Consider the following 10,909-nt stretch of genomic DNA (forward strand, 5'->3'; position numbering starts at 1 on the left):
TCAAGTGAATATTTAGTGAAGTGAAGTAAAAGTTCCCCAACATCTTAAGTACAGTACTTGAGTAAATATACTGTACTAACACCACTGTGTAAATAAATGTCCACGCATCTTTCAATTCAGGACATTTCAACATGTCTACCTTGCTGTTTACTGTTTCCTCCACTAGACAGCGACAAAAGCCCGCGGTCAAGAAAATACTCTCTCTGACGTCACTTTCATGGGACGGACGTAAAGAATTGTAGTCGTTAGGAACCCTGACATGACAAATCAAACTGCATTTTGAAATACATACAACCAGCCAAGTAAACACAATAACAGGTAGGTGTTTTTTTGGTTAAACTATGCGGTGTTCAGTGTTTTCCTGTAATGAACATATTTTATTCTGTCGTTGGTGGCTGTTATTCTGTGGTGGTTTGAATGAGCCCAGCCCAGTGTTGTTGACTGAACACGGAGCTAATAAGCAAGCTAACTGCAGTCATATAGCTGTTTATATCCAATGTTTAAACCTTATAGAGGGCTAAATATATTGACACAGATAATCAGCTAGCGGCTTAGCGTCTGTGTAAGTTTGTCACATCTCTGTGTGTCTGTCATGTAAATGTTACTGAGGCCTAACCCTGAATGTTACTCTGCAGTTCCATCATAAACAGATCTTTGGGTCTCTAGCACCAACAGGAAGGATGGTAAGATATTTGTTTTATTTAGACATGTTTGTGTGTTCACTGCTTTGGTACAGCACTTATGTTGTACATGCGATCAATTATTTATCATTACTCTAACCTAGAATATTTAACTATACTTACTTACCTCATCTTCCTCCCCATTGCTGTGCTTTTGACAGCATGGCCGAGTGAAGGTTAAATCTACAGCCCAGCAGGAAGAGGAGAAAAGAAAAGAGAGAGAGAAGAAACTGAAGATATACGTGGCTGCACGAGATGCCTGTTTTTCCAAGGTTTTTCAGAAAGCCTCATTTATATCATATGTAGTATACAGTATGTTTTACATGATACGGCTATTCATTTAATATACAATTGCTGTTCTGAACAACTTTCACGAAAAACAACAATGAATTGTTCCTTTTAAAATGTTCTACCTGTGTAGTTTAACCCCAGTATAGCTTCCCATCCCACCATTGCACCTGGTTACATGTTCTTCATTACCATGAGCACGCATTTTTGTTTTGTTCACACACAACATCCTGTTGCCGTAAATACTCACTAGAGCACCACATTTGAATTACGAAATCTAACACATCCGACAGATTTAATAACTTCTTATGAAAACTGCAGTGCAATGCTATTATGGGAAATACTGAGCTTTTTAAAAAATGAAATGGGCTTCAGACCGAGAGCTACTGAAAAGATAGGTACGTTAGAAAGAATAGACATATGTAAGAATAAAGAAAGACAAAAGCCTTATCCATTATGTGAAAGACTACATGTGACTTCAATGTAGAGCATTAAACCAGAAGTGATGCTTATTAAATAGTTTCACTAAGCAGCACCTTATTATTAGTTTCAGTTTTATTTTGTCTTTTTGCTAATTTCTTGTATGTTCTTTCCCTGTCTGTGTCCACCTGTCGCTTTGTATTTGCCTTCCTCTCTTCACCCTGTATGACAGAGGAAGGAGGGTATCTTCGACGATGAGGCTCTGCAGATTTCCCAGCAGCTCCTGTCTTCCAATCCCGACTTTGCAACCCTCTGGAACTACAGGAGAGAGATCCTAATGCACCTGGAGACTGTGAAGTGAGATCACAACCATGTATCCTATTATCTGAATATTTACAGTAAAAAAACCTTTTGAATAGAAAGCCATCAGAGATTTGACAGGAGAATGATGTCTTTGTTTCTTGATATCCGCTCCAGGGAAGAGGATGAAGTGCAAAAGATTTATGTGGCTGAGCTCTCTTTTCTGGAGTCGTGCCTCAAAGTGAACCCAAAGTCCTACGGTAGCTGGCATCACCGCTGGTGGGTCTCAACCCGCCTGCCCAAACCGGACTGGGCCAGAGAGCTGAACCTGTGTGATCGCTGCTTGAGCCTGGACGACCGAAACTGTGAGTAAAGAAGGACAAAAGGAGGATGATGACATTGTTCAAATCTGGTTGATTGAGCTTTTTATTTGTATTTATCAAAGCCTGATATTAACCTGCACTCTTTCCATCTATGTCTCACACCTTATTTGACCAGTCCATTGCTGGGATTACCGCCGGATGGTTGTGAAGATGTCCGGTGTGCCCATGGATCAGGAGTTGGACTTCACCGATCGTTTGATTGGCTCCAACTTCTCCAACTACTCCAGCTGGCATTACCGCAGCACCCTGCTGCCGCTGCTCCACCCAGAATCCCCTGAGCCCACATCACCGTGCCACAAGCCCCCCCAATCCTCCACTCCGCCATCTCCCCAAATCCTCTCCCACCGCGTCTGTGAAGAGCAGCTCCTGAAAGGTGAACCTAACAACAATTTTGCAAGTGAATGGCAAGGGTTTGAAGTCAGCAATACCTACTAACAACCAACAGGGGGCAGACTAAGGCTTCACATTGGCTGTAAATTATAGAACTTTTACAAAAATAAATATTGCAAAATTACTTCTGTTTTAAATCCAACTCATTAAGCATGTAACAGGAAGCATCTTAATACGCCAATTTTGTTTTCAGAGTATGAGCTTGTACAAAATGCTTTCTTCACCGACCCCAACGACCAGAGTGCTTGGTTCTACTATCGCTGGTTGCTAGGCAGAGGTATGTTCATCGGCATTTTTTTTTCATATGCACATACAGTATATATGAAGTACATAACGTTTTTTTGTGAGTGAAATATTTACTGTACTATAATACAATAATATAATTTGTACGAACAATGTTTTTTCTTTTGAACAGCTGAACGTGAAGAGATGATAAGCTGTGTGTATGTGTGTCGGGATGAGGAGAGAGTGGCAGTCGCCTTCTCTGGGCCCGTCAATGTTAGTATCTTCACTTCATACATATTTCCACATGTTTCCAATAACATTACACGTTAAGTGACTTCTTAGGTCCTCTCTAGCCTCTCTCGACCCCTTGAGTAACTCTTTCATATGGCCAAATGTGTTCTTTTTGCATTTTTGCATTTTTGATGTGTAGCAGAATCAAATCCAGTGCAAATAAAGGAGACTTTGATATAGTCTCCATGGTTATCTGAGCCACCTGTCTTCTTCCCTCCGCTCTGTTAGGCGCAGGCTTGCGGCCTGCTGCTGGTCCTGGACGGTTTGCCCCAGAGAGTGGAGTGGAGGAGCGTCCACCCGCGCTTTAAACACAGCCCGGTCTGGGTATCCTTTTCCATTGGCTGGTCATGCCCCAGACTTTATATTTGACTCTCACTGCATGCTGCTGATTGAGCAGTAAACCAGTTTAACATTCTGTTCTCATCATTCTTTAAGATAAGATATACTTTATCTTTACATCCAGCATGCTGATAGAACCCTGTGGTATGTGTGAAATGAGAACGGGAACAAGTTTGATCACCAAGGAAGGAATTCATTTCATTTCAAATGTTAAACCTTTATTTATCCAGGTGTATCCCTTGAGATCATTGATCTCTTTTTTAACCTGCTAATGTCACTGTGAGGGCAGTAGCACCTCGTCCTGGCTTTTAAAGCTTTTCTACCTTGTCAGGGCACAGTGACACAGACGAAACCACATTTGGTCTCAAAGAGCGCTTATAAAGATGCAGTCAGAAGAAAATAACTCTGACTGAGCATCCTGTGAAGGAGGCTCGCCATAAACTGTAGCTTCATTTCAAACAGGTCAAATTTACTAGACAGCATTAAATTAAAGACTATTATAATTGTGTCTTTTAGAAAAAACATATTTTTAAAGAATTTAGAATAGTGGGTGTTGTGAATATTTGTAGAAAAACACCCAACTCAGCATGCTCAGCTGTCCTGGAAATTGATCCGTTAACATGCGAGCCAAGAAGCTGTTATAATATACAGTTGCAAGAAAAAGTATGTGAACCCTTTGGAACTTCCTGGATTTCTGCATAAATTGGTCATAAAATGTGTTCTGATCTTCATCTAAGTCACAACAATAGACAAACACAGTCTGCTTAAGCTAAAAACACACAAACAATGATATGTTTTTATGTTTTTATTGAACACACCATGTAAACATTCACAGTGCAGGGTGAACCCTTGGATTTAATAGATGGTTGACCCTCCTTTGGCAGCAATAACCTCAACCAAACGTTTCCTATAGTTGCATATCAGACCTGCACAACGGTCAGGAGGAATGTTGGACCATTCCTCTTTACAAAACTGTTTCAGTTCAGCAACATTCTTGGGATGTCTGGTGTGAATCGCTCTCTTGAGGTCATGCCACAGCATCTCAATTGGGTTGAGGTCAGGACTCTGACTGGGCCACTCCAGAAGGCCTATTTTCTTCTGTTGAATCCATTCTGTTGTTGATTTACTTCTGTGCTTTGGGTCGTTGTCCTGTTGCGTCACCCATCTTCTGTTGAGCTTCAATTGGTGGACAGATGGCCTTAAGTTCTCCAGCAAAATGTCTTGATAAACTTGAGAATTCATTTTTCCGTCGATGATGGCAATCTGTCCAGGCCCTGAGGCAGCAAAGCAGCCCCAAACCATGATGCTCCCTCCACCATACTTCACAGTTGGGATGAGGTTTTGATGTTGGTGTGCTGTGCCTTTTTTTCTCCACACATAGCGTTGTGTGTTCCTTCCAAACAACTCAACTTTGGTTTCATCTGTCCACAGAATATTTTGCCAGTAGTGCTGTGGAACATCCAGGTGCTCTTTTGCAAACTTCAAACGTGCAGATCAGAACACATTTTATGACCTATTTTATGCAGAAATCCAGGTAATTCCAAAGGGTTCACATACTTTTTCTTGCAACTGTACATATTAGATCATGATTTCATCTTTATTGAGTCATCCATATTTATGTTCATTTATAATCCCATGTTATTATCATACTGATGAGCGCAGGTGCAGCGGACACACTTTTCATTCTGGTGACTCCCCCAGGATGTATATTCAGCATTATCGGATTATTTTATCTTAAAATGTGTATTTGAACTCTGTTTTCTTTTTTAACTTAATTCCAAACGCGTAATGCTCTCTCAGTGATAGAATTGAGTGGTCTGTGCAAACTTAATTTAATTGATTAAAGCCCGGTTTCTCCAATTTACTGTTTTGCTATTCCATCAAGGATGTATTTTTGTCACACTGCCCAGCGCTGCCTGCTGCATTGGCATGGAAATGAGCCAGGGACTCACTATGAGGGTCTGGGTGTGTTCCATCTATCTCTTTCTCTTGCGGAGTAAATTATAATTTTTTTTAACCTAACACCTGCTAAGATCTGTGATTTTCCTCCTGGAACGATAAGCGACATCCCGAATGAACACAACCTGACTGTGCACTGGACTGAGAAACCCACTCACAGAGACTGTGCTCTGTACACAGGTGATGCATCCCATGATTATTTTACATGTCACGCTCTGTTAGGGGCTGGATTACAAATCTGTTCTTCCTCCAGCCTCATTACACTTTAACTTCCACAGGCCGATCTGAGAGTTGGTGTCGGGACTCGGCTACGGATCAGGAACTTTTCAGGTATTGTTTCACCACAACAAATCACATTGTGTGAGTCTTTCAAGTGAGTAACACTGGGTGTGTTCTTCTTTCTGTAGGAGTGAACTCTCAGTAGAGAAGACCTCAGTGTTGCAGTCAGAGCTGCAATCTTGCAACCAGCTGCAAGAACTGGAGCCACTCAATAAATGTAAATGATTTAAATGCATCATATATGGTTCTTTACTCTTTGCCGAACCAAATCACCATCGCCACAGACACTCAAATCACAAAAAACACTCATACTGAGGTTTGCTGATAGTGATGTTTTCTCTAGCCTTGAAACCCTCTGCTTGCCTTGGCAGGGTGCTTGTTGACCATTATCCTCCTGATGAGGGCGCTCGATCCCCTGGGATATGAGAAGGAGACACTGGCTCATTTCCAAACTCTGAAAGTGAGTACCAATCAATGACACTCAACAGAAAATAGGTCACAGACTGAGTAGGCTCATCTCGATTGAATATTTCACCTCCTTCTTTCGCTCACTCGCGTCCTGAGGTCGCGTTAACCGAATATTTTCCGTCTGTGACGGATTTTTTTTAACAATGACGGACAAATCTGAAAGCAGTCCGTCATTTTGAAGGATTAGAACAAACTCGGAACAGCGCCAAAGTTTCCCCGCAGCGAGGCTCCGGTGTTATGCCGTGTTATGCATGCCCTCCAAAAAGGAAATTATACCGTTTCCAAACCTAACTGTGCCGTACAAATCATTGAAATGTCTGTGAGTTTTGGCTTTACGCAGTGCACGCTCCCGCGAGGTGCAGCAGCAGCCATGCATAACACTGCGCATGTGAACTGTCCCCCCCGTTGACAGTTCACGAGCATGCTTCTCCCCACCCCTCTTCAGAGTTGTGTAAAGGCCGACGGGTAATTCTGGATTTTGACGGAAGTTTTACGATCCTGTCCGTCAAAATGACGGGCAGCGAAAAAGTCTAGCGCAGCCTCGCGTCCCTCCCTTCCTTAGCTCCGCCTCCGTAAGACGCGATATCATTATAACAATAATAATAATTGATGGATTCATTTCATTATGGTATTTGAGCTTGTTTCAGATCAACTTTTGTATTAGATGTTTATATTTAATCTGTCCTACAGAAGTGAGACACAAATCAATAAAATATGTATTAGATATACCACCCAATTTGTATATATCCTAAATGTTTGACGTGCTGTGGGTCTACCACACATGCATCAAAAACCACAAGTAAGAACTGTTAGTTAGTATTTTATAATCAAAACATTATTATTGAATTTGTAAGTATTTTAAACACACTTTAATGTTTTTATAGAGTATGATCTCATAATTCGTTTAAGAGATTTAATATATGTTACTCTTAATGAAGCACTTTAAACATTTAACTCTGATCCTCATTTAACGGTAAGATCAGCTGCAGTGAGCAGAGGCTGTGAAGGTGGGGGCGAGGCTTGTATACGCGAGTAGTGAAAACACCTCCGCGTAGTCTGCTCTTGTGTATCCTCCCTTTCGTCTCCTCTGGAAGCCTCCTCCCTCCTCGACTCCTCCGTGTGCATTTCAGCAGTTGGGACATCCTTCAACATGGCGTGTCTTGATCGATTTCCGGTTGAAGTCCCGGAGGAGGGGGAGAGAAGAGTCGATGAGTGGTATTGGGATGAACCTAGAGTGTTTTTTTTTGTTCTTCAGGAAGTGGATTCCATGCGCTCTGCATATTACAGCGACCTGTGCAGCAAGTTTATGATTGAAAACACCATCCTGAAAATGGAATATGCTGAAGTGCGCGTCTTCAGTATTTCTGACAAGGTTAGTGATGAATTGTGAAAAAGTCAATTAAAATGAGCCAATAGTGAAGTGCTTATAATTACTCATTTTTTTCCCTTTTTGTTTCGAACAGAATCTGACCACTTTGTGCCACCTGGACCAGCTGTTATTGGTTACCCACATCAATCTGTCCTCCAATCAGTTGCAGCGGCTGCCTCCTCAGTTCGCCATGTTGCAGTGCCTGGAGGTGACAAAGCTCCAATTCAAAACCTAGTATATGTCCAAGACGGGCAGTGTGTCTTTTGTGTGTCCCACAATTGTTATTTGACAGTTGAAAAGATACATACTGAGAACTTAAATTCTGCAGCATATTTCACTAAAATGTTCTTGCTTTCAGGTCTTGGAGGCTGAAAATAACTCTATAGAGAATCTGGAAGGAGTTTATCATCTTCCCAAGCTGGAGGAAGTCATCTTGAAGAATAACAGTATCCTTAAATCTTACCTGGAAAACATCCTGTTCTATATCGGAGTTATTCCTGTAGAATAACTGTCATAGAGATACATTTATATTATAAGAAGTAAGATGTAATGTACAGCGATATAATTTATCGCTGTACATTACATGTTACTTGTTAGACGCCTGCACCCAAAGTGACTTTCTGCACATGCACTCAATACTGTGGGCAATCCCCACAGGAGGGGGGTGAAGGGTCTTGCCCAAGGACACAACGCCATGCTGACTGCAGTGGGCATTGAATCAGTGATTCAAGGCTTCATTGTCATGTGCACACACAGTAGCTTCAGTGTAGATATAGCAATGAAAAACTTAAGTTACAGGCTCCCCCAACAAAGCAAGAATATATACAGGACATAAAACAAATGAAATAGTGCAAGAAGAGTCTATATTGCACAAGTAAATGGATCATGATATATAGGTAAATAATTTGAATGTTTATGGGTTCAGTGCTCCCCTGATCCGAAGATCAATGCATTAGCCCACTGAGACACAGCCTCCCATATATATCTAATAATATTTATGATACTCCCCTCATAGTGTGCACTTGACTCAGTGCACGGCTCTTAGCTGAAAAACAGCTTGGTAGAGAGTGCGAGCAGCTGAGGTTGTGTGAATAGTGCCACGTAAAACACTACACTCAAGGATGGAGTTTCCTAAGTTCAGAAAATTGCAGGCTCTTCCGTTTCAATGCATGAATAATTTGTTTTCACATGGAATCTTTTTAGGCCATCGGATAAATAAAATCAGTGCAATCATTTCACAGAGCTTACGACATCATCATCAACGGGGAGAGACACGTTAGCAGCACATCCTCACCTTCTTCCCCTTCACGCTTCACTTCCCCTGATACACTCGAGAGGAATTAATGCAGTATACAGGTTGTGACACGGACGCCACACTCAAGATCTGGTTTTGTAACCCTTTCAGTGCCTACCTTCTGATGCAAATGTAGGCCTCCAAGTTTTATATTTAGAATAATTAATTAATATCCCAGTGTCATATTTGACATGTGGATCTCAGTGTTTGGAAAATGTACGCCCTATCACCTTCTTGTCACTGCAGCCCAAAGGAATGCTTTTTCTTTAACCCACATGCACAGAAATCTCTTCATTGTCAGATCTTCAGCCGCTGGCCTCCTGCCCCAAGCTAAAGCGCCTTGATCTCCGTGGCAACCCTGTAACTCAGACAGCCGACGTGGAGTCGAAGCTGGCAGAGCTGCTGCCCTCAGTCACAGACCTCCTGCTCTGATCAGACGGGGGCAGGACTCACTGCCATCACCATCAGCACCGCCGTTTAAATGTCCCTCTGTCTCTGCCGTGTTTGTTTGAGAAAGAGAAAGTGGGTGTTTTTCGTATGTCTTACGACTCTGTTTGTTCCCCTCGTTTCGGGAGACTGTCAATCATCCTGATCCCTGAGGCTCTGAAGCCTGATGCCTCTGGGCAGAAGTCAGAAAGCTTTAACACAAACGTTTTCAAAGTCTGAGACTGTGTCCAGACAAAGCTTGGAAAAAGGTAGCCCCTCACCCCACCTTAGTTACACTAAATTCCTGCATGCATAGGAGATAATGATTACGTTATCTGAGCCAATAGACACTTAACAATTGAGCCAAAACAGCCCGACATGTCTGTCGGACAAACATTTGAAACTACATCAAATACATAAGAAGGTCATAAAGCATTTATTCGTTTCTGACTCTGGGTACGGGGGGAAACAGTTAAACTACTGTAGCTCTGAACTATCTGTTTATCTAAATCACACATTTAGGCAATTTTATGTGATCTTATTTTCAAAACTAATGTAATAATAATAAATGGGATTTATATAGCGCTCTTTTAGACCCAAAGACGCTTTACATTACGAGTAAGGTCGACAAACATGTAATGTAATAGTACTTCACAACCTCTAATTGAGCCTTCACTTGCCTCTCTCTTCAAAAACTTCCGTTCAAACACGTCAAACAATGTGTCTAGATCTGTCAGTGTGAGTGATTGGGTAAGTGTGTATTAACCAATGTTGCTTTTCTATGTGCGTGCGTATGGATATCCTTATTACAACAGAACCAATGCATGCAGTAACCCTCATCATGGAGTACATTGAGTTTATATGGATTGGCATGAAGCAATGCTGGCTTATTGCTTATATAAGCTTACAAATGGTTATATAAGAAGAATATGCGTGTAACTAATTATCACCGCATCACATAGTTCTCACACACATTTTTTGAAGGGTTGTGTAAAGCATTTAATATATGACACTATACTGTTGCACAGTGTAAGTCACAGATCCAGTAATAAATCTGCACACATTGTGTCACTGCCTTCCAAAAAGCTTCTTTGTATTCTTTTCTGTTATCAGAGAAAATGTAATATCTGATCCACAGACCTTCCTGAATGCACCTTTATCCCCAAGCCATTCACACATGAGTTGTGAAACAATTGTTTACCTTTGTTCATTTGATTAATCTGCTGTATCGATTGATGTTTTTTTTACTCTGATGCGATAGGTTGCCTAAGCAGACCATTCAGGCAGAAACTGTCCTATGGGAGCGTGTGAACCAAAACAAGCAAACTTGATCAAATTTGAAAAATACCGCAACTTCATTCATTCATTCATTCATTGTGCAAGTATTTATTTAAAAAACATGGTGAATGTTAAGAGCTATTGCAACCTCATGGTGGAACTAGAGGGAAAACTGGATCATCAACGAAAATACTATTCATCCTGATTAAACATGACTGTCTGTAGCAAATTGCATGGTAATCCACTCTGTAGTTAGAACACAAGGACATGACTGTGAGTCACCAAAGTCAGTAGGCTTTTATCCTCTGCGTACCATGAATATCTGTAAAAGTGTAAATGATCAACCAACAGAAAGGCATGCTCATCAAAGAGTCACAGTTAAAAACTGATCAATGTATGCTTTTTATGAGTAATAAACAGGTAAAATATGTACAGTGAGGTCTCTGGTAGAAGGTCTAAAGTCCTTCCTTTTATTGATTATTATTATTATTATTATATCCGATGCCTTGGCACGGAACAC

General features: G+C 41.3%; 1 protein-coding gene across 1 annotated transcript; it reads left to right on the plus strand.

Moving 5' to 3' along the window:
• The first annotated feature begins 181 nt into the window (after positions 1 to 181).
• rabggta (Rab geranylgeranyltransferase subunit alpha) lies at positions 182 to 10,819 on the plus strand. The gene is made up of 17 exons (XM_079668797.1): positions 182 to 318; positions 636 to 683; positions 842 to 952; positions 1,621 to 1,745; positions 1,866 to 2,053; positions 2,187 to 2,444; positions 2,655 to 2,738; positions 2,877 to 2,959; positions 3,206 to 3,301; positions 5,350 to 5,455; positions 5,554 to 5,605; positions 5,683 to 5,771; positions 5,926 to 6,014; positions 7,278 to 7,394; positions 7,486 to 7,599; positions 7,750 to 7,837; positions 8,969 to 10,819. Exons 2-17 carry the CDS (start codon positions 681 to 683, stop codon positions 9,115 to 9,117), a joined length of 1,752 nt encoding a protein of 583 aa, XP_079524923.1. The 5' UTR covers positions 182 to 318; positions 636 to 680; the 3' UTR covers positions 9,118 to 10,819.
• The last annotated feature ends 90 nt before the right edge of the window (positions 10,820 to 10,909 follow it).

Source organism: Notothenia rossii, assembly GCF_949606895.1.
Source record: "Notothenia rossii genome assembly, chromosome: 1".
Lineage (NCBI taxonomy): Eukaryota > Metazoa > Chordata > Actinopteri > Perciformes > Nototheniidae > Notothenia > Notothenia rossii.